The sequence below is a fragment of the Eucyclogobius newberryi genome, unplaced genomic scaffold (assembly GCF_026437365.1).
Source record: "Eucyclogobius newberryi isolate DKJ021-1_F unplaced genomic scaffold, fEucNew1.0.hap1 SCAF_1, whole genome shotgun sequence".
Taxonomy (NCBI): Eukaryota; Metazoa; Chordata; class Actinopteri; order Gobiiformes; family Gobiidae; genus Eucyclogobius; species Eucyclogobius newberryi.
Window position 1 is genome coordinate 45,447,611 of NW_027315723.1, and position 24,352 is coordinate 45,471,962.

Consider the following 24,352-nt stretch of genomic DNA (forward strand, 5'->3'; position numbering starts at 1 on the left):
GTATTGCATCGAATCGTGAGGGACCCTGGGATTCCCAGCCCTAATTCACACTAGAGTATCATCCCGTTCCATCCACACAGGGACTTCTCCTCTGCCCTTCAATGCAACTCGACCACATAATACCGCAGTACAAATACTTAGCCTCCAAGCGCCGTGTGTCAAATCCATGCAGTTTAGCCCGTTAGCGCGTTAGCTTGAGTACACAAATAGCTCCGTACTCCCCTGTGTAATGTGTTGCTCTCAGCGTTACTGTCGCTCCCGTTCACACCAGCGCCTGTTGAAGCACGTCGTGCCCGGGCTTCCACTGTGCCGCCTGACATTTGCCCACATAAGCAGGCTAATTATGCAGAAGTAATGTGCTACATGTCTAAGGCTGGCACGGACGGAGCCTGGCGTGGTGTGGACTGGTTTGGTTGCGCCTACAGCCCAGAGCAAAAGTGGCACCGTGATGAGGTGTTGGCGTATTGAGAAGGGTGACTGGGTTGACTGATTAATTATTGAATCACAAATTCCGTTTGACAAAATACATGCAGCAGCATGTTAAAGAAGCGTATGTTCTGATATCAAAATTGAGCGTTCTGATCATTGTGAGAAGAAATATTACGATATATGACAATTATTTATGATTGACACAAAAATGAAATAACAAAATACAAGATTTTCTCTTATTCAGGATGAGCAAATAAATAATAATAATACAAGTTTAGATAAAAAGGCAGAAAAAAAGGTTAATTTAGAGGTGAATAAATTGAACAAAAACAATTTTGTTTATACAAATTATTATTATTATTATGATTATTATGAATTTTTTTGTATTTTTTTTAGGATTGCATTGTGATATGAATTATCTCAATTATTAAATAACCAAATGATCTTGACATCCTTAAGAACTACACTGCGCTTCTTCTGGGATTATTAAATGCATGTTCATAGCTGCTTTTAAACTCCTTGCAGTGGTTCATGTATTGTTCACTTAACTAATGCAATTATTTACCAAGATGAGTTAATAAGCACATTTCACAACTTACAGAGTGAGCGTACTGGTGCACAACATTTGTAACTTTATTACTGTATCAACCAGTGCCTAGTGGAAGCTTTAGGCAAACCAACTCCTGATCTTGAGACAGACTCTTGGTCAGGAGCACAAGTACAAAGCTGGAGGTTCAGCCTAATGTGCATGTTTAGGTTGGGGGGAACCAGAGGAAAATCATCCCATGAATTCACTTGTATGTTAAAGGCGGTATGGACGATTTTTCGGCGATTTGAGAACGCAGGTGGAAGTGCGCATGCGCACTCCCCCGTGTGGACTGATTATACACACACGTGCGTTTGTTTATTAGCGCAACGGAGCGCATCGCATCTCTCGTCTCCCGTAGATTTCTGTCCACTTCTGCGTCAGCTCGAACTGTCTTTCTCCGTCTTCATTTTGCCCCATACACTGAGGGAACTATATTATGATAGATCCATGCGCTTAGGCACGCGGAAACGTGGGGACGAACCTGACGCGGCTGCAGGTGAGCGGTAGGTGCGTTTTCTGATTGATACGTGGCAGGACAAATGATTTATCCACGCCACGAGGAAATATGATAACAAATTTGCTGAAAAAAATCGTCCATACCACCTTTAACAACATGGCTATTTGTAGGCAAAAAAAGGTTAAATTAATGTCTCAAACATGTTAAATAACAGAATATTGCAGAATATAACCTTTAATAAATGTTTGCATCATTTATGTGGTGGTTAAATACCAGATCCACTTTAAGTAGTCATTATCTTGGTTGGAATACATCACAGTTTATCTCGTATGAGAAGTGCGACTCCCTCGACCATCTCCCAATTCACGAGAAGCAATTATCAGTCTGAGTGGTGTTCCAGGGCATTCGGATGTGGGAAAAATCCCACTTTCCAGTTGCCTAGAAGGCACCATAAACCAGTCTAAACCTACACCACATAAAACCAGGACCCAGTTAGGAAAGTATGAAAGCAACCTTAGTGTCCAGAATGCACTGCTGCCATTTCCTTCCTCTGCATTAATCTATTTTATCCAAGCATCTTCAACAAAAGCCTCAATGACACAAATCTTCAGAATTATCAAAATCAATGCGTCTGGCTAAAAGTCAACAATAAATTATCTTGATGAAAGGAATCACTTAATGATACTCACTTCTTCTTGGAGGGTCCCTTGATGGGTGGGGGTGGCTGGGAGGGGCCACCCTTTTCAACAGAGTTACCGCGGCGACAGCTCTGCTCTCCGGAGGCAGGAGAGGACGAGTCAGATTGGACGGCCTCACAAACCACCTGAAAGCCCTGAGCAGGAGAGCGATCAATGGAAAAGATATAAGCAACGAAGAACGCAGCAGAACTGGGGCTGAACAAATGAGGAAACAACAAAACAAATGTTGAATTCTAATTTGTTTTTAAAGGGGACATATTTTATGCTTTTTGTCAGGTACTAACTATTGAAGTATAACATAAGTAGATCATAATTTAACATTTTGTTAATTTCAAACCACAATATTGATTTTAAACGGCTTTAGTAATACTGTTGAAACAGGTCTGAATAAAACTGTGGAACTAATAAGTGACTAAATACAGGGATGTGGGGGATAGGGGGTTGGTGGAAACAGGACTTTTCGTAGCATGCGTTTAGTCAGTATTTCAATGTTTAATGTTATCAAAGAAACTCATGCATTTACAGCAAAATGCAACTACAGTGTTAGCACATGTTATACAGAATATGACCTAATGAATATATTTGCTTTGTCTTTTGTGGAAGTCATTACGTGACTTAAATCATTGCGTTTTGCTCAATTTGACCATTAAAACTCCTTGCTGCCCTACACACTTACTGAACATCCTGATAATTAAAGACTGAGAGGCGAGAGGGAGCGCTTCTTTCGTGACCCTAGCTAACCACGCTAATGCTCCCGGATGGTTAGCGCTAATGAACATAACCAGCCAGGAGCTCGGGGGGATATCATCAAGGGGGAGGCGGAGACACATCTGACACAGTCCTGCCTGGGCGCGTTTAACCATCAAGGGAGAAGTCGCAGACGAGAAGAAGAGAGGGCTTAAAGGATGCGCCTACCAGGGGACCGGGGTTTGCAGATCCGTAAGGGCTGCACTGGTTGTTGGCCGGGGAGTTCCTCTTGGCTGCAATAGAAACAGAACAGATTATGACATGTTTCCATTTATTATGTAGGCGTTAGGGCGAGGTTATAGAGGTTATCCACTGACAAAATGATGATTCGCAAACTGCCCCTCAAAATTCTTCTGAGTGGCCGTGAGTCGCGGAGTTATGGGCAGCATTACTGACAAAATGTGTTTCTTTGCTTTTTTCTGCCTAATTTTCATCCATTCAGCTTTTGTTTTTCACAAACTGCCAGGAGCACAGGCCGAGGTGGTGGTGTGGCAGTGATCTCCCACTCAAGCCTACTCATGAGCCCTAAAACTAACAATGCATTTCACTCATTTGAAAGCCTTATGCTGTCAATCACATGTCCAAATATGAAAAACCAAAAAGGAGTTTTGTTCATAGTTATCTACCGACCTCCTGGTCCCTACTCAGAGTTTTTAACAGAGTTTTCTGACTTTATATCAAACTTAGTGTTAGCCTGGGATAAAATAGTTATAGTTGGAGACTTTAATATCCACGTGAACATGAGTGATGACTCTCTCAGTAATGCCTTCAGCGCCTTGTTAGACAGCATTGGTTTCACTCAGAATGTAAATAAACCGACTCACACTCACAAGAACACTCTGGATCTTGTCCTAACGTATGGAACAGAGATTAGTGACCTCAGTGTCCTCCCTCAAAACCCTATATTGTCAGATCATTTCCTAATTACCTTTCAGTTTATTCTTAAAGATCATCCAGCCCCACAGAATAAAGTTATAATGAAAAGGACAATATCTGAAAAATCTATCTCAAAATTCAAAGAAATAATAGAGCCAATATTCAGTGACATGTCATGTGATCCTGCTGAGAACAGCTTTAGTCCCAGTTTAAGTGATCAATGTGTCGACTTGACCATGAATTCTCTGAAGTCTGCTCTTGACGTTGTCGCGCCGTTAAAACAGAAGGTCATTAGGCCAAAGCGCGCCTCCCCATGGTACAACCAAGAACTGCGTTCACATAAACAAAGAGTTAGAAAGTTAGAGGGATTATTTCGTCGCTCTCACACCGAAGAATCTCTAAAAGCATGGAAAAGTTGCCTGCTGTCCTATAAGCAGGCTCTGCGTAAGGCCCAAACCAGATATTATTCAAATCTAATAGAAGTCAACAAAAGTAACACTAAATTCCTTTTCAGCACTGTAGCTAGGCTAACAAACTGTCACAGTGCAGTAGAGCCCTCAATCCCAGCTACACTTAGCTCTGATGATTTCCTCCTATTTTTTAATAATAAAATAAAAACAATCAGAGATAAATTAGATGAAATTACCCCCGCTATTAGCCCTGAACTAGCCCAAGCTGTAAATCTAACGTCCCATATAAATCCACCTGTAAACCTAGAAAGGTTCACAGCTGTTGATCAAGCAGAGATAACTTCAGCCATTATGTCCTCTAAAAGCTCAACTTGTGTCCTAGACCCCATTCCAAGCAGACTCCTCAAAGATATTCTTCCCCTAATTATAGACTCTATTCTTAATATAATAAATACTTCACTCGAAAGTAGCTATGTTCCACAGTCCTTCAAACATGCAGTCATTAAACCTCTTCTGAAAAAGCCTAATCTAGATCCCGACCTATTGGTAAACTACAGACCTATTTCAAATCTTCCCTTCGTCTCTAAAATCCTTGAAAAAGTTGTAGTAAAACAGCTTTGTCGCCACCTGCAGGACAATAACTTATTTGAAGTTTTCCAGTCAGGGTTCAGAGCCCACCACAGCACTGAAACTGCACTAGTTAAAGTCACAAATGATTTGTTATTAGCCGCTGACGATGGACTGGTCTCAATCCTGGTTCTGTTGGACCTCAGCGCAGCGTTTGACACCATCGACCACAACATTCTACTGCAGAGGTTAGAATGTGATGTAGGTGTTGGAGGAACAGCCCTCAGCTGGTTTAAATCCTATCTATCTGATAGGTTCCAATTTGTTAATGTAAACCAGAGCTCCTCACCAAGCTCTAAAGTAATTTACGGTGTGCCACAGGGTTCGGTACTCGGTCCAATTCTGTTTACTCTTTATATGCTGCCATTAGGCAACATTATCAGAAAGCATGGCATTAACTTCCACTGCTATGCAGACGACACTCAGCTGTATTTATCAATGAAACCTGATCAGAGCGATCAAGTAGACAGACTTAGTACTTGTGTGAAGGAGATAAAAACCTGGATGACACTAAACTACCTGCTTCTTAACCCTGAAAAAACCGAGGTCATTGTGCTTGGCCCTAAGCATCTACGAGACTCTCTATCTGAGCAGATAGTCACACTGGACAATGTCAGTGTAGCCTCCAGTTCTACTGTAAGAAACCTTGGAGTCTTATTTGACCAGGAGCTCTCATTTAAAGCTCATATAAATCAAGCTTGTAAAACAGCCTATTTCCATTTGCGCAACATAGCCAAAATCAGAAGAATCCTGCCTAAAAGTGATGCCGAAAAACTTATCCATGCATTTGTAACGACTAGATTAGACTACTGTAACTCCCTGCTTGCAGCGTGTCCTAAAAGCTCCATAAAAAGCTTTCAACTGGTTCAAAATGCAGCAGCAAGATTACTAACAGGAACAAAAAGAAGAGAGCACATTACGCCAGTGCTGAAGTCTCTTCACTGGCTCCCCGTCGAGTCCAGAATCAAATTCAAAATTCTACTCTTGACCTACAAAGCCATAAATGACATGGCCCCATCCTACCTCAAAGATGCTATAGAACCATATCATCCAAACAGAGCTCTTCGCTCTCAGAATGCCGGCCTTCTGGTGGTGCCAAGAGTCTCTAAAAGTACTGTAGGAGGTAGAGCGTTTAGCTACCAAGCTCCTGTGTTATGGAATCAGCTCCCGACCCATGTTAAATATGCTGACACAGTCTCTTCATTTAAGTCCAGGCTTAAAACGTTCCTCTTCGAAATCGCTTATGGTCAGAGTAGTTAGGAACAGAAAGATAAACCCACAGCTTCAGCTACGCTGCCCTAGGAGTAACTGTGCTGGGGGAAGTATGACAGCTTGAGCACTATCCTCTTCTTCTTCTGACTACTTATGCTATCAAACAATATTTATTTTTTGATTCCACTTGCAAACTGTTCACCGCCTTCTTTTCTTTCTCTCACTCCTGAGGACCTGTGGACCCAGATGCCCCTCCCCTGGTGAAGTGGTCCCTGCCCTGTGTGGACGGTCCCTCATCTGCCTGAAGAGTGGCTCCAGCTCGCCTCCGACGGTCCCTCATCTGCCTGAAGAGTGGGTCCAGCTCGACTCAGACGGTCCCTCTTCTGCCTGAAGAGTGGGTCCAGCTCGACTCAGACGATCCCTCTTCTGCCTGAAGAGTGGGTCCAGCTCGACTCAGACGGTCCCTCATCTGCCTGAAGAGTGGGTCCAGCTCGACTCAGACGGTCCCTCTTCTGCCTGAAGAGTGGGTCCAGCTCCAGTCTCCTCATGTCCGTCTGTCCGTCTGTGAGAGTCGGATCTCTCCTTCACTGGAACTCCTCCAGGTTTCTACGCTTTTTTCCCAAAGAGGTTTTTTTGTAGTTTTTCCTGGCCGAGAAGGAGAGTCTAAGGACAGAGGACCCTGGGACATCGTCCCTCGCCACCACAGACATTGTCTGACTCCATCGCCACCACAGACATTGTTGATTCATTTCTCCCTGTGGCCCTCAGAGGCAACTGTTGTTGTGATTTTGGGCCTTACAAAAATAAATTGATTTGATGATTTGATTTGATGATTTGACAAATTAACTTTATAAGGCAAATTGGAAACGGAAAGTAGTTTCTTCGTTGTTGCCCTGACCTTTGAACATTTAAAGGTCAGGGCTTGTTTGCTTGTTTGCTAATGGTAGGGGGAGATAAAGGATGCTTTAACTCACCTAACAACAATTTATTATTAGACTGTAGGAGCTCTTTCACACATTTAGAACATTAATTTACTCACTATTGATACTCAAACAGTTTTGCCACTCACTGCAACAATGGTATGATGTCATCTGCATAACCTATCTATGTCTATAACGTTCAAAGAAGAGCAAGGTAAGGTTCTATGATGATGATGTTCCAAAAGATTGCATAGACTCCATTTTCAATACCTGTAACTATATTTCGAAGCGGTTTGATGAGTGTAGTGAATGCGGGTATGTCCGGCTGTCTGTGCTCCCACATGGGCTGCCAAATCACCAAACCACTGGCCAATCTGAAGGTCAGGTCCGATTCCTGTAAAACAAACAAACAAACAAATGTCATTAACTATTCATCAAGTATCAGAATTCAGCATGCTCTAAAACAACAGTATGTTTAAAAAGAAAGTGCAACAGTGATGAAGTATCTGTTTATGATTGGCACGTAGTCCCTTGAGTTTTGTAACCGGACTACAGTCTTGTACACACAGATCAATATGCCCCAGAAAGCAGTGTTCAGGTCTGAAACTTGAGCGCTTGAGTGTCTGAGTCATTTGTAAAGTAGTCTGTTTGGGTTCATGTTGTGAGAGGAGTCAAATCATACTTAATAGTTTTAGTATAGATTTAGTTGACAGAATTTAATGTATCTGTTCAATTATAATTGATTGCATGAGACATACAAAGATGTTACTTGTGGGTGAGTATGTTTATGACCTACGACCTATTATAATGTACTTAATTTTTAAGAAAACAATGTTAATATTGTGACTGTAGTTGGGTCATATGACTGTTATAAAAGTTACAGGTAATGTAATTGTATTGTAAGTAATACAATACCATAGCTATAAAATACAAACATAACAGGTAAAGAAATATTGCACAATATTCAAGCATTCAGTGTTTTTTATTACTACCTTTTTTTTCTTCTTTTACAACAAATAAATACATATGGTATCGCACTGCCATTGCCCAAGCATGCGTTGGGCAATGGCAGTGCGTTAGATGCAAATACCTATGCAGAATGACCAGCTTTTTTTCTGGCGAGCTGAGAAAGGCTTCTAACCCAAAGAACTAAGGAGAACCTCAACTCAGGAGAACCTCAACTCAGGAGAACCTCAACTCAGGAGAACCTCAAGTCAGGAGAACCTCCTCAACTCAAGAGAACCTCAACTCAGGAGAACCTCAACTCAGGAGAACCTCAACTCAGGAGAACCTCAAGTCAGGAGAACCTCCTCAACTCAAGAGAACCTCAACTCAGGAGAACCTCAACTCAGGAGAACCTCAACTCAGGGGAACCTCAACTCAGGAGAACCTCAACTCAGGAGAACCTCAACTCAGGGGAACCTCAACTCAGGAGAACCTCAACTCAAGAGAACCTCAACTCGTGATTCCTACGAGGAACCTGATCCATTGATAAAACTACTCACTTTCACTCTCATTATCCCTCTGGTTGCTTTGAAATTTTAAATATATTTATTTTGGGATATTTTAACTTGATTTTTAGAACATTGTAGAACATCTACATGACTGAATGGGCATTCATCCACTTAAACATATTGTTTGTCTTGTCTATTTTTGGTACCAAATAAATGGCATGGTACCAAACAAAAGCCATTACCTCATCTCTGAAGCACTAGTCTATTAATTATTACTGCAGTTATTACATTGCTATTTCATAGTATACCGCTGGTTCCGTTGACCCTACCAAGTGACTCTTTACCATTTTGAAAGATATGAACTGTTATGCACTGTTATGTGTTGTGCGTTGCTGGTGACATGTCAGACTTTTACCAAATCCAACAAAGCCTTTGTTTTTGCTAGAGATGGTTATGTTGGAAAGCATGTCTTCTCTAGTTTACAGTAAAAAAACAGCACTTTATGTTGAGGTTCCAAAAATATGCACCGTTAAAGTGCACAAACAATTGTAAGCTCATGCAACAGGTGCGCCTCTAGAGGGTGACACAGAAAGTGCAGGAATAATCTTACACCCATGAAAGATAAACTTGCTGATTTTTGACATGACATTTGGATGTTTTTCCAAAACAGTGTCCAGATGACTACAACTACACCTGTTTCTACAATAGTAATAAATTGATATTAAATGTAAATCATATTTTCCCTTTTTTCTCTTTCCTAGGTGATAGATTTTCAGGTCCCATACCTTGATGCGGTGGATGAGAGGAGCGAACAGGAACACAAAAAGCTCCACAGTGGCCATGCTCTTCTGAAACAACTTGGTCCGTGTTTGCTCATCGTCCTCCAGGTGTGAGCTGCCATGCTGAGCACCCGACCCCCCCAAAGGGGACCCTGACCCTGACCCAGGGGGCACAGCCTGGTTCCCCATAGGTTGGAGGAACCCGCTGCTGCTGCCGCCCCCTACAGGCTGGAGGAAGGCACCACCGTGACCCAGACCGGGCTCCTGTGCACACTCCTGTGGCGCGTCCAGTAACATCCAGTGTAAGGTGTGCAGCAGCTTGGTCTCGGCCACACCCAGCTTGTCCTGGTGACCTGGGACAGTAAACTTGTGTTAGCATGAGACTGTAGAAGATTTTACTCCTAATTTCAGTCAACCAGATGAAATGTTGACTTTAAATAAATGTATTATGCCAAAAATATTCAAATGGAGGGGTGAAAAAATCACATGCTTGTCTCTGTAGAATCAGATGTTTGCATGGAATGTTCCACAGTGTGGCATTAAACTGGTCAATCTCCCATGAACGTTATTCCAACAGTTACAGATCAGATGATACTACGCACAGCAAGAATTTGAGCAACAATTGAATAAATGCAAGAAAGATCAATTTAATACTATAAAGTGGAACATTCCAAGGGAAAGTAACACCATCTCCAGGGTGGTGGCCACACCCCCAGAAAGGTTACATATGTAGTGCACCTTTAAAGACCATATTTTTTGTGCATAAACACTAATTTGGACAAGAATAATATAAAATATGTTATAATTATTAAATTGACTACTAAATTATGAATCTTTGCTCAAACGCAATTTAAATCTCAAGTAAAATGAGTAAAGACTAGCAAAAACATTGGCCAGATACAATACACGCCTTTTTTGGGAGGTACTTTAAGGACGTTGTTAAAAAGGGATTCCAGAAACCCATGGAATGACCCCAAAGTTGTCCCTGAGCGCCGGGACTGTGTCAAGACACATCTTACCTAGCTTGTTCCTGTTGGAGAGCAGGATGGAGGTGCAGTGGAGCACATGTGGCAGTGCCGCCTGCACTAGCTCCCAGCGCGAGATGCTCTGGATGGCCTCAGACAGCGCCGGGGACAGGCCGTGGAGCTTATGTTCCACCAGCACCCGCTCAAAGGACTGGAGAGGAAGGAGAGAGATGTCAGACACACAGCCAACAAGAACTAAAGCGCCTTTCTTTGAGTGTGTGTGTCCCACATGGCCCCAAGCGTGGCCAGGGGGAGACGCTGTGACAGCTGGGAAATTCCAGGAAGCATCTTCTTATGGAGATATTTTATGTTTTTTTATTGGTATTATATAGTATATACTATATCATATATAACATTGAACTATAATGAAAGTAAATCATTATTTTAAATTTCATTAATTGTACACCTAAATCTAAAATGGCTTTGAAATAGAAACAGGGTCATTGACTTCATTTTCATTTTTTGAAAACATTAGAACTGATAAGCCTCAAAGTAATATTTCAATGTAACAAGCAGCGTATTCCTGTATATTTTAGTTGCTTTTATATTCTAGTTGTTGTTTTGACTTGTGACTATAGCGACATTTTAGAACTCTACATGTATCACTCAGAATCTTAATTTTTTTAATAATTGCATATACATTTACAAATACAGGGATGTGGGCAGGGATAGGGGGTAGGTGAAAACAGGCATTGTCTGAGCAATCAAGCTTCAGGTGCAGGACAATATAGGATTACTCAAACATGCAGGAACCAATCAAAATACAACGTTGAGTAAACTGAAACACTGCTGTAACAAGGTTAAAAGCTCAATTTGATTTTATATAATATTTCCCCTTTAAAGAGTGTTTTTAAAGAAATTGTACTTCTGTGAGTTCTCTTTTCTAGTTCTCTTCTCTACCATATTACTTCTACTTATTTTTATACTTTTGAGTAAATGTTTTGGTTCCACTTTCAACTGACAAAAGCATTAGTTTTACAATATTAAATAAAAACTGGACTGCTCCTTCAGATATGTTTTTATCACATCAACTTTAAATTATAAGATGATGTTACGTCCAGACAGTTACTTGAGTAGTAGTTTTCCCAAATACTTTCTTAATCTTCAGAAAGTTCTTGGCCCACTCCATTATAGATATGAGCATGTAAAGGGTTTGGCACGCAGATAATACGCTCATTTATTCTAACTTTCCTGGTTAAATAGAGGTCAATCAATAAATAGATGCATTGATAATATGAAGAAGAGTAGTTTGGGTGCATTAAGGTAAACAGATTACAAAGAGGGAGTGCTTGGGGACAGTTTATTATAAAGATTATGAAAATGACTTACCACACAGGAAGCTTCATACTGTTTGCCCAACTTTGGCCGCAGAAACGCACTATGGAAACAGGACATAATATGCAAATGAGTGGCGAAGGAAGTGGAACGACCTCTGACAATGTTAAACCTCAAAAAGCAGCTTTCTTTAAACAAATAAACATTTAAATTTTCTATACTATACACAAATATAACTATAACTCTAAATGATTTTGTTAGTCGACAAGTCAAACGATATTGTCTATTGTACTATGAGACATAAATACATTATCAACCAAAAAACGTTTAAATATGTTGACCAAAGGCGTCTAGATAGAATTTAAGAATAGTGTTTTATGAAAAAAAATGTTTTTAACATTATTACTCAATAATGCTGCAGTTTTTGTGATAACACATCTGTTTGCATATGTTTTTGAGCCTGTAAAGTCCAGTCCAGATTATGATAAAACAGTTATAATTACGTTGTACAGTCAGCAATGATCATTTTGATTGGTTGATTTGTCAAACAATTATTTCTATGGTACCATGAGACTTTTAGATACATATGAAGGTTGAAATGTGGTGACTGAAGGCTTCAAGATAATTACATAAAGTGCATTATTGTTTTCTTGTTTTTTTTTTATATCTGAAACTGAAGACTTTATTGCCACAGTCGTTATAATAAACGTATTCTTGCATTAATGTCTACAAGGTTCAAATGATCAATACAATCAAATGATGACTATTTTAATAGTAGACATGTCACGATAATTCCGATAAATCATTACAGACTCGAAATATCACTGACAAAGATCATTTCATTTGTTGTCACTTGAATTGTGCGTGCCACATCAATCCAGAGGCGACGTCAACTGTCAACACCTCATTTATTCCCATCAGCAGCCGCAGTCAGACCAAACACCTGCTCACACGCACACGCACACGCACACGCACACGCACACGCACACGCACCGCTTCTACCTCCGTGCCCTCTGCACACCTGTTATCCACACACACGCACACGCACACGCACTAACCTGGTCTGCCTCCACAAGAACGTCTGGATGGGGAACGGGACTCCTTTACCGCATTCGGGCTCGTTTTCGTCCAAGCTTTTCCTCTTCACCATTTTGACCTCGCGGCGCGTCTCCGTCCTTCCGCCGTTCCGTCCGCCGCCGCCGCCGCCGCCGCCGCTGCCCAGGTGTAGGACCCGCCGCTCCGTCACCGCATCCTCCGCTTTCCCGACGCGTAAAATGGCTGCAAGTGTCAGTGGAAGGAGCGGAGCGAGCGCCGTGGCGGTGGGGGTGCCGCGTGCGTGTGTGTGTGTGTGTGTGTGTGTGTATGCGCGTGTGCGTGTGCGTGTGCGTGGAGGGGGGACGGTGGCTCTGATTTCCGCACCTCCCTCCCTCTGCTGCCCGGACACGCGACTGTGTTTGATCGGCGTTTATCGAGACGCAATGCGCAGCTGCACCAGATGTTGGCGCGCGCGGACTGACGGACAGACCCCCCCGAACTGTGTTCTAAAGCTGTTCGGTTTGAAATCAACATTTTGCCTTCCCCCTTGTGTTTGCCCCTTTATTACTTTTGTTGAGGTTCAATGTCATTCAAATGTGTCTCTTGTAAATATATAATGTCTATTCTTTCTTTTCTTATTTTGGTAAAACATGTTGATTCATTAATTGGGTTCAATATGCTGTTAACCTTAAAGGATGCCACTTGTAAAACTTCCAATGCCATTAAGAAAAGTGGAGGGAAGTCCATTCCTAATGAAGGGCCCCCAAAAGCTTGTGGCTCCAATCCTCACAAAGAACTGGATACACCACCTCCCCAAACCATCGCATCACTACCATCAGTCTCTTTACCATGTGACCAGGTGGCTCCAGCTCTCATCGCTGTTCATTTTTCTGTGTTTTGCATCTTCCTGAGAAGCACCTCTGCCTCTCCTGGTGTGAACACATGTTTTTTATCTTCTTAAATCACCAGAGAGTCACCGAGAAAGAAAACCCATATCTCAATGTTCTCCTCCTGAGCTCCTCACAGATGTGGTGGAACTTTGTTCGTTGTTGATGAACCTCGTATTGGAATATCTGGAGCAAAGGCGTGCTTGCCTTTGTACAGGAGGTCTGCTTTAACCTTTGCAGCCTTCAAGACACAGCCTCATTATCAGGCCTCATGGTTTATCAGTTGCTGGTCTTGGTTTGCCCAGGCAATGTGCTTTTTCTATTGTGATGGGGGGACATCAACTCCAGAGCCTACAAGGAGCCCTGGGATGATCTTCTCCAAGAAACTTTCAGTATCTTCTCCTTCCTCTCATTCTGGGAGCCCCACAAGTCTCTGGTTAGGTCTACGGGACCTGGACTCCAAATTTAGGATCTTACTTGTAACATACTTGTTTTCCGTCTGCAGCTCATCTGTATTGTCTGAAATACGCTGTTCAGCTTCATCGATGCTCGATCTTCCCCCCTCTTTCAGCTCCCTTATGTCGCTTTTGAACTGGTCAAGTCCGGTTACTCCAAACATTTCTCTCATTTCCGTTCTGAGCGACGCCATATCACGCTGTATTACACATTCACCCATCATGAGCGCTAATTGGTTCAGCGTCACCTCTTCTCCTTCCTACGGCACAGGCAGAACCTTGTCCCTCCGGGTGAAGAGTTGCGAGGCGGCCCGTTTTTAATGGGGCCGTGGGTTGACAGCTTTGTTTGTCTTGGTCCCGTAATTTTACCAGGCCAGCGTTTTCCTTGTCCACTCTTATCTTGGTCGTCTTTTCTGGGATTATGTGGGTCAAATGATATTTTGAAAGTTAGTTTCTTCTGCAGCGGAGCAAGCGCGTCCACACAGCCTGTCACCAAAACCGTAAATCCACATCAGAATGTTTCTATGCGTTCAAAGTGTAATGAAAATAGTAAAGGTTTTTCAGGTGCTGCCCGGTGGTCGAGTAGATATGACACAGAGTATGTGTGTCGGGCTGGCATGGTGGTGGAGCTGGCTGCAGTGTCGAGAGTTTGAATGCCGACACCGACAATGTACCGCATGGCATGTCCTCCCTTCTCCCATTTCACACTGTCGTTGCCTGTCTAATGAAGCCTTCGGGCCCAAAAAATATTTAAAAAAAAAAAAGGTTTTCAGACCCCACTTCACTAGCAGTATGAAAGAATATTTAATGGATAATAACGACGATGGAGCTCGACGATGGAGCTTGGCGGTGGAGCTCGACTGTGTAGCGACGGTGTAGTGACAATCGAGCTACGATGTAGCGACGATCGAGCAATGAGAGTTGGCTGGGTAGAGACTCAGGATGGGGGCTCTGTCTCGGGTAATCAGCCCAGCCGATTCAGAACCAACCTCCGTAGAGGGTGATGTGCTAAGGTGAAGATGATAGAGACATGGGGTGGGAGGGTGGGGTCGAGAGAGCAGAGATGACAAGATATGCCGTGAATAGGCCTTATAAATAGGGCTTCTGGGTAATTAGAGGTGTGGTTAGAGAGTGGAGTAGAGGTTGAGGTGTGGTCCCGCTGCTGAACACCAGTTGGCGATTAACATCTCCAACTTCCACTTATGAAAAACAACAGAAAAACTGCTGTAGAGTATGTTAAGGGGTCAACAGTTGATGTAAATTCATTTGTCTTTGGTGTAAGCATCAGTGCATTTTTATAGCTTTGTATTGGCCTGGTGGTGTTATCAGCTTATCTCCATTTGAATAAGTTTAACAATATAATGTGAAATATTCCAGGCGAGGCGATAGCATCTGCATCCATGTTGACGAGCAGATGGCGGATTCGCTACGGGAAAAGTTGTACAGTGCAGCTTTAAGACGTTTATCCAAACGTCTTCATTTTGTTCATATCCTTTCCATTACTTTGGATAGTATGGCTTTAGTTTTAAGTTAATAAAACAGTATAAGACACAGTAAGCGCAGATTTAAAGTTGCTCACTTTAATTTTTCTGGTTTGGCAACTTGTTTCCATGGAGATGTTATTGCTTTGCATAGAATGTTCTAGTATTTCCTCCCTGTTTTATGCAACATTGGACTTTTGCCCATAGACTTATAATTTCCCATTTTATTTTTGTCAAGTTTAGTTTAGTTTAAGCACATTTAAAACAACCACAATGGCTCAAAGTGCTGTACAAAGGCAAAATAAATTTAAATAAGATAAAACATACAAGCATGCAAGCAAGCTAAAATACAACACAATTGTTCGGCTCAGCTTGTGTTAAAAGCCTGTGCAAACAACAAATAACAGCAAAAGCCCGGCTCCCTCTAGTTTTTACCCATGACCTCGGAACATCTAAGAACATCAGATTAGCTAACATAGACTGTCACTGACAGCAGCTCTGAGAGATAGAGAGGAGCCTGCTCATTCAACATTAAAAAAACATCAACAAAATCTTAGTTAGCTAGCTGGCTGGAGAAGGCTAAATGTTCTTATATTTCCTGGTGCCTGTGAGCAAATGAGCAGGAGCATTCTATGACTGCAGGTGGTGGATGGAGGCCTGGATGGACACTGAGAACAAGGTGTGAAGTCTAAGCTGCAGGTAAAGGCACGAATGACGCGCTCCAGGTCAGTACAGCGCATGTATGATTTCACCTTATTGAGGTTGCCCTAGAGAAGGAGAGGGTCATTTTGTTCTGACTGATGAAGAATGGGAAAATATATGGGGAACTGCAAAATCACAAGTGTGGTGGGAATTCTTTTTTTTTTAAATATTTTTTGGCCCGTAGGCTTTATTAGTGTGTGAAAGTGTGAAATGGGGGATGAGAGAGAAGGGAGGACCTACAGTAAATTGTCTGAGACACAGTTCAAACTCACGACACTGCGGCCGACTGCACTAGGAGCCTTGCATATGTGTGCTGTACCTTAAAACCTCTCAACCACCGGACAGCACATGTGACAGCAATTCTATTGGAAAAGTGTGACACGATTTTACATAACACCATGTCAATACGCCCATTATTCATGAGGAAACGCAGACTGATGGAAACTGTAGCATCTAGCAGCCAGGAGGCAAACTATTTCCATTGTTATGGGACTGTCCTGTTGCTCAGAAATATTGGACTGAAATCAACAAAGATTTACAGACCATTTTTGCCATAGCCTTTAGTAAGTAAGTAAAGCCATTACAAAAAAAATGATGACTCAAACTGCACCGACAATTATCGCAAGGACTTGACCTACATCATAACTAACATATGGAATATGGAGGAAATTACATTTGGACTTAAATTGAAATTGGACAAAATGTGACATCCAATAAGTTCCCAAATACCACAATTTCAGTTTTTGATTCGTTTAACTTTAAAAAGAGTTAAACGAATCTTGAAGCTTAAGCAGTGTTCTGAAACCCATGGGTATCATTAGCAGACACCACCAGTTACAGATCAGAACTGTGGAGAGGCGAGTCCGCTCATAATAAGAATGCATGCTTTTCAACTTAACCTTTAGCGATGAAAAAATGCTCTTAAAAATAAATAAAGCAAATAAGATTAATGGAATGACTGCAGAAATATACTAATAATTACAATCATAGAAATACATATATTTAGACTAAACAATGAAAGAAGAGTCAGACAGAGGATCAATTTTTATTTTCTTTATTGATTTTGTTGTCATCCTGTAGGAGCATTTGTCGTCTGTTTGTCTCCAACGTGAGAAAGTGTGCACACATCTACATGGTCCTTTAAATACACATACACAGGCAGAAAATGAGAAAGAGGAGAGGGAGAGGAGGAAGAGAAAAAGGAAAAGAAGCAGAAGAAAGAAGTGAGGAAAGAGAAGGAAGAAGAGATGAGCAAAGAGACAGGAGAGAAAGCCATGAGAAAGCGTGAAGAGATATGAGAGAGGAAGAGAGGAGGTGGAAGACAGCCGAAAGAAAGTAAAAGAGACAGAAGAGTGAGAGAGAAAGAGGAAGAAGAGAGATGAGCGGCGGATTAACTGAGGAGATAAACGTGAGAAGAGAAAAAGAGAGTAACGTAACAAGGAGAGAAACGAGAGAAGACGAGGAAGACGAGAGGAAGAGGAAGTAGAGGACAAGATTAGAACGTATACATAAAAACACTTGGGTATCTTCTGAGAGCAGGTCAAAGGTGAAAAGGTTGACAGATGAGTACCACAATGGCAGAGCAGAGATTTTGTAGATTTTATCACCACGGGTTAGCTACAGTTGTAGTTTTTTATCCCCTTTTCTTCGCGCCCCATCCACACATAGAAATAAAGCTTCGTAATCTTCATTTTTACCAACATTTTACCAAACAGTACCAGCATTTGGAACCACAACCACAACTTGACACACACTAAAATGCACGGCGGTGGCCATTTTGTATGCCATGCCAGCGATGCGGCATAGTCCAAGCCTAGAGGAAAGCTATGTGAAAACGAGTAGCCATTTTGTATTTTTTTTTTGTATTTTTTGCCAGAAATTAAAGTTATACACTACCCAAAGCTAAAGCAACAAGTGAAGTCTGCGACGCTGTAGAGCTAAGAATCCAGTGCAGTAACAAACAAATCATTTTCTACGACAATATTGAAAAGAGAGAAAAAATGTATATTGTTCAAGAGTACATTATGAACAAATGGAAATGTTTTGACTTGAAAATTGTCAAACATGCGCAAGAAAATCAGCCATTCTTCTTTTATTCCATATAGTTAAAGATCCCATATTATGCCTTATTCAAGTTTTATTGAAAGTTTTATTATTAAAGTACTTTTGCACTGAGTGAAGCCGTTTAAAGCAAGCAAAATATTAACAGCTAGCAGTCAAAATTGGTTAGCTGAGTTGTGAACCCGGAAATAGGAAGTTGGGAGAAGGTGTAGGAAGAAAAAATCCTGGATTAACACTTTTTGATATTACAAGGTGGATTCAAGTATTTTGAGTTGGCAAAAGAAAACCATGTGCGGACGAAACAAGTCCAGGTATGGCATTAAAATATGGTTAAAAGCTAAAAAAGAACACGTTAGATAAGCAGAATATAGGACCTTTAAGATAAATTCTGTACCACAGCTTTTTTTCTTCTCAATTTAAAATAATAGTACAATCATAAAACCTTAACAAAGAACCTTCTAGAAAAACAATGTCCAACAAATTCCCTTTTAGTGCTTTTTTTCCAAGTCTAGGCGCGACAGCAGATCAGCTCAGGTAAAGTGTACACTGGAATTGCTATGAGGAAAAGACTGCACTGCACAAAGAAATATCTGCATGAACTAAATGAACTTGAATCCTAAATGTATATTCTCAGTAGTTTTGACTTGTTGAAATAAATTTATTAGGTAGATTATTTGACTCCAAGTCCAATTCAAAACAAATTCAAAATACTCCATCAAAATATTTTATGTTGAGCCAGGTGTCCACTGCACGATTTTGAATCAAAAGATTTCTGATTTTGGGCAAAATTGTGAGTTGTGGCTCAAAATCGTGGGTTGTAGGACTCACAGTCGTGCGATCAAAGACGAGCTACAATTTGTATCAAACCTGATTGATATTTAAGTATCTTGGTCTCAGAGTGAGCCTTCCTGTTGCTGTGTCTACAACCGTCTGTCAAAGTGCAGCAGAGAAACTCCACTGAGAAAGGGAATTTATCTTCTTATTTTGCTTTCATTTAGTTACTTTTATAAATGCAAAAACGTGGCTAGCATGTAACGCTAGCCTCAGCTAACCGATACAACTCTGGTGACACCAAACAGAGCCTAGCGCCTTCATTCTGACAAACTTTTGTCGTAGGCATGACACAATGTGACTGTTTTGTCTTACAACCTACTCTAAATTCCCTCGTTTTGTAGAGTGACATCCATAAATCTTATAAGATGAAAAAAAAATGGTGTAGTGGACTCCCAGCTTTAGTCGTATACACACAGTATACAAGTAGAACAATAACTCAAGTTCCAAATAATTAGTTTGGATCAACATAAAATGTTCAAATGGAACAAAAATAGGATATAATAATGTATTTCCAGTAAACATTTAATTTCCGGTAAAAGTAAATATGTTCTTTAGTGTTAAATCTAAATAATTTGCCAACAGACAAAGTTGAACTTTAAAGAAAGCACAATCTTTCATAAAAAAATGCTTTGAAATCAGAACAAAATATATATTAGCCAAATTAGCCAAAACTCAAATCTGAACTAATATTTTAAATCTATGGATAACTGATGCAGAATTGAATTGTTTTGCAGTGGAACATAATATTCCGTAGTGTGGCCTTCATAAGCCTTGTTTGGCCAGTGCTGCGGTCACGTCCTGGGCTAGTGTGGACAGTTGAGGAGACTCCAAAATGTTGCTCCCTTCGGTGGAGAGCCTTGGCGAGGTGCCACCCGTATCCAGGCTGATGATCTCTGCTCCATGGTCCACGCGCGCTTTGGCCGTTTCCCGGAACATCAGCTTGTGGTTCTCGATCTGCAGAACAACAGGGGAAAGGTCGACACGTTTAAAGGTTTTAGTTCTCACAATACCAAAAAAATGAATAGTAAAAGACCATATAAAGAATTAAAATAGGAGAAAACCATACATCATTATGTGTATAAACAGTATTACATTTATATCTTCACTGTACAAGTGTCTTGGAGAACTGTGCCTCTTCACCGTGTTTACAAAGTAGACATGTTTGCGAATTCAAAATATGTTGTAAACAACTCCAAAGAGTCTAACAGAGCACATTTGTGACAGAACATGCACTGCTGAGCGAAGCGCACACTGAAGCAGAGGAGGACATTTTAATATTATATAAAGAGTTAAATATCTATCACAGCTGAGGACTGCACTGTCTGGATATGTGGCTTTGCTGTTGCACTAACCAAACAGGGTAGATGAAATGTGATCGGACAAAGCTCGAGTCAAATTATTTTTGAAAATTGTCAAAATGAGCCGAATTGTCATTAAATGAGCAATATTTAACTTCAGGTACTTTGAATTGAACTATAGCATAAGTAGATCAGCATTCTACATTTTGTTCATTGTAAATCACAATAATGATCCAAGGTCACGGTGACATTTCACTCTAAAAAGGAAAAGATTGTCATTTACATGTTTTTATTTTTGAAAAGTGGGTACACAATATTTTAGAACCCCACGTGTCACTCTGAGTCTTAATGTTTCAAATAATCTAAACACGTACAGAGATGTGGGGGGAGATAGAGGGTAGGGGAAATTTAAAAAAAAAATCTGGATTCTTGGGTGATTTTTTACTTGTATTTTTTATAGAGTAGTATATATTTGTATAGTTATAGTATGTCCTCACTTAACAGTCAGCCCACTTGACAACGAGTCGAAGTATGCAGTGTCCCAATTCTTGTAATGTTTTGATCGACTTTCCGCACTTTCAGCAAGTGTGGAGCGACATTACCCACAATGCATTTCATTGTTATGTTTTCAACCTGTGCAGCGCTTCTGCCTCAGCAACTTAGCAGCGAGAGCTAACAGGAAACAATGGAAAGGTTAAACTGATGATATTTTAAATCAATCTGTGCCTGTCCAGCAACAACACTGTAAAAACATTAAACCTGTTCTTTGTTTGTGGCCAATTCAGCAAATGATCCAAACTAAACTGAGTTGTGGTTTTGTGATTCATTCATCTCTGGTTTAGCACCACTGACAGTTGTTTTATGCCTCTGTTTTTCTTTACAGCATTAACAACGCTCTGAAGTGCGGATTGTCTCACTTCTCATGTTTACCTCCCCTGCGCCCTTGTGCACTTACACACTTCAGAAAATGAAAACTTCAGTGTAATGCGAGTATTGGGACAGGGCTGTAGTAGTAGTCGTAGTAGGTTTGACGTCACCACTCATAATTCGTAGTAGCTAGTTACCATGACGTTGCCTCCTCCAGGGGTGTGGCTAGCGTTGTCCAGAGATCCCACTTTTGGCAGAGCCTTGTCTTTAAAGTCCAGCTTCACATTGTCGATCTTGACTTGTCCTCCGCCTGAGAACCAGCAGCACACGGCACAAAGAAGAGGCACAAAGAAGAGTCCAGAGGTTTAGAGCTGAGGGAGCAGTGGCCTACAGGGGGATGCTGGACATATCTCAATTGGGATAATGCTAAATCTAGACTTTTAATAATCAAAATTGGAATAAGTAAATGGTAATGTAATTGTTTATGTTTAATTTTAGCACATACATTGTAAACATTTTCAGATTTTCAAATTTCATAGGGATCGAGATTAAAGTGCGTATGATTTTCTCATTTTGACATTATTTGGTGGCATAACACCAATTTTAAACTTAAATTAAAGGGTTAGTTTGTGAAGAAAAGTGTAAAAAATCATATGGGTGACATCACACTGCGACTATGAATTTGTCCAAAGGTTTGGCACTATTTACAACACACACATTTTTCTGGCACTTTAAACATTAATTCAACAAAATAAAACTGAAAACCAAATGTATATGTTTGGAATAAGACACAAATCAAATCAAATGCCGTGAAAAAAGTGTGACATTTTTATTTCCAAGCCCTAATCATGGTGTTTATGTCATACTTTTTATGCCTTTCCTGAATCTCTAATAACTAAATGGTTGTTCAGACACTGGGAGGGCATCTGGCGTACATGAATACATCCAATGAAATGATCTCGATGGTTGGAGATGAATTCATATTGTGTATTTATAAGAATAAGTGAGCTGAATACCTGGTCTATGGTGAATATTCGACATGGATCCACATTTGGCAGTCACGTGACTAAGGTCAATCTTCTTAGTCTGGATTTGAATCTGAAGGAAAAAAAATAAAAATCAATACAAAAGAGAAAGAGAGAGAGGGAGAGAGCGAGAGAGGGACAAATGACTGATGTGTAATTTGAATTATGAAAATGAAAACATGACAGAGATACAGACTGTAAACAGACGCTTCAACATGCTGGAGGAGACAGCAGGACATTTAATTAAACTTTATTGTCCATGAGCGAAACGATGTGTACTCTGTGAGGAAATGAGCCAATGAGCTGTTTTATACTGCAGCCCGTAAAATCATATCACGGTGCAGTGCATACAACGTACAATTGCATCAGATTATTGTAGGCGTATTCAAATGATTCAAGTAGCCCTGGTTTTGAGTACGGTCACTATACACTCAAAAACAAATAATTTAAATCTGGCTCTATCCACTTTTGAGATTCAGATGTCTCAACTATGTGTAATTATGGTCATTTACACACAAAAATATTACATGATGATTTTTTTAATGTGCTTTCTAACATTATGTCAGTAAAATACAGAAGAAGTTTCAAATTGATACTTCTAAATATAAGGTTTTGTTCCTATTCACCTGCTTCAGATGGGTCAGTAATGTTTTGTTTGTTCAGGCCGACTGCCCGACTAAAGTACAGTAAATAAATAATGTTTGTTTTAGCACTTATAACAAGAGAGCGCTGCACTGAATGTTGTGTACTGCAAAAATCCCACATTGATCATATTCAACACTGCACTCAAAAAGAGTTCATGTAGTGTGCAGTTAATGTAATGTGAAAGATAAAGATAAAAACAGCTGATGCTAACATGCGCTAGCTTTGCATTGCAAGTCTCAGCAGATATAAATTAGCATAAGTGGAAATACGATGGTTTATCACAAGATGGAGTGAGCCTTTGAGCCGTCCTGTTTTCAGCGAGCCAGAACCCAGACCTAAGCTAGACCTCTCATGGCCCACTTTGGATCGCTTAAATGGGCCGGTCAAGTTCACTTAAGACAGTGGGGACACTTTTGGACCGTCCCAAACTGCTCCTGAGTGACCCAGTGGACATTCCACTTTACACAAGAAGTTAGAGAGTAAAAATAGTAAATTCAGTATAAAGTGCTTACGTTGCCTCCTCCTGCAAGGTGGTGCACTTTGTCCAGGGAGCCACACTTGGCCTGGATGTGGCTGAAGTCCAGTTTGACGCTGGGGATCATCACCTGGACAACAACATGTTACAAACTACTGTTATTACATCTAGCACATCTTTATGATACTGCTCCTTCCTTTGTGACCCAGATGATCCTGTCAAAGAAGTCAATGTTAAATACATCCTTATTTCAAATATGAATACACATAGAGCTCTGGAGTAGGTGGGCACAAACAACATTTATTTTAAATATTTATTTCTGAAACAGTTATAAACACATTTTGTGGTATTTGTTAAATAAAACAATCGTTTATTAAATAAAATGTTATAATCATGATTTTATGGCCATTACTTTTAACTAAAATGTCTACACTACAGGCTACTTATTTGAATGTATTTTTTGAGTAGTTCTGGCAATTAAAAAAATATTAAAATATTTAATATAACAGTTCAGGTTCATTATGGCATTAAACGTATCTTGCATTTATTTAATTACAAATACCTGGATGCATCGTGCAGGGTAGCCCCTTCACGGATCTGACCTGTAACTGTGTGGCGAAAAAAATAAGAAACAATATACTGAAAGGAGTTGACGTACCTCTGGCCACTAAATCTATATTTGTCCAAACTACTCCACTACGAAACCAACATTCTGAAGCCATTATTATCATTTTTTGCTGTGTAAGATAAAAATTGTAGTTGTTGTTGTATCACATGTTGTTGTAACACTTTTCTGCCCAAGACAACTTGAGACAAACAGACACACAAACATGTATAAGCAGCGTAGAATGACACACTTTGACTGGACATGACTGAAGCTTCTAACTTATAACGTGCACCTACAACAAAACCGCACACCAAAAGAACAAAGCAACAAAATCTATATGTGCTATGTGTCTCAAATGCATTTAACATTCACAATAATAATGCCATGAGGCTGTATGGCAGTGCCACGGTTCCTGAAACTGCTGGGCCATTTGACCGCGCCGCGGCTCTGCAGCCACGGCCATAAGTATTCTCCAATATTAA

The 24,352-nt window shown here is 40.6% G+C and overlaps 2 protein-coding genes across 22 annotated transcripts in view; both read right to left on the reverse strand.

The window, feature by feature from the left end:
* The window catches only part of unc80 (unc-80 homolog (C. elegans)), a 126,438-nt gene extending 113,627 nt beyond the window's left edge, over positions 1-12,811 (reverse strand). For 12 of the 20 annotated variants that reach the window (XM_072447099.1, XM_072447046.1, XM_072447057.1 and 9 more), the window contains exons 1-7: positions 12,557-12,811; positions 11,553-11,601; positions 10,218-10,374; positions 9,205-9,551; positions 7,236-7,359; positions 3,089-3,153; positions 2,165-2,307 (exon numbers count right to left, since the gene is read on the reverse strand). In XM_072447099.1, the coding sequence (XP_072303200.1) occupies positions 2,165-2,307; positions 3,089-3,153; positions 7,236-7,359; positions 9,205-9,551; positions 10,218-10,374; positions 11,553-11,601; positions 12,557-12,648 (977 nt within the window). In that variant the 5' untranslated portion in view covers positions 12,649-12,811. The remainder of the gene's footprint in view (positions 1-2,164; positions 2,308-3,088; positions 3,154-7,235; positions 7,360-9,204; positions 9,552-10,217; positions 10,375-11,552; positions 11,602-12,556) is intronic. The other 8 variants (XM_072447094.1, XM_072447087.1, XM_072447074.1 and 5 more) reach the window with 1 other exon arrangement.
* A 4,285-nt stretch (positions 12,812-17,096) lies between these two features.
* LOC140361230 (uncharacterized) overlaps positions 17,097-24,352 on the reverse strand; it is a 39,502-nt gene continuing 32,246 nt past the window's right edge. For both annotated transcript variants that reach the window (XM_072446976.1, XM_072446969.1), the window contains 4 exons: positions 23,301-23,393; positions 22,135-22,216; positions 21,316-21,428; positions 17,097-19,907 (listed from right to left, as the gene is read on the reverse strand). In XM_072446976.1, the coding sequence (XP_072303077.1) occupies positions 19,716-19,907; positions 21,316-21,428; positions 22,135-22,216; positions 23,301-23,393 (480 nt within the window). In that variant the 3' untranslated portion in view covers positions 17,097-19,715. The remainder of the gene's footprint in view (positions 19,908-21,315; positions 21,429-22,134; positions 22,217-23,300; positions 23,394-24,352) is intronic.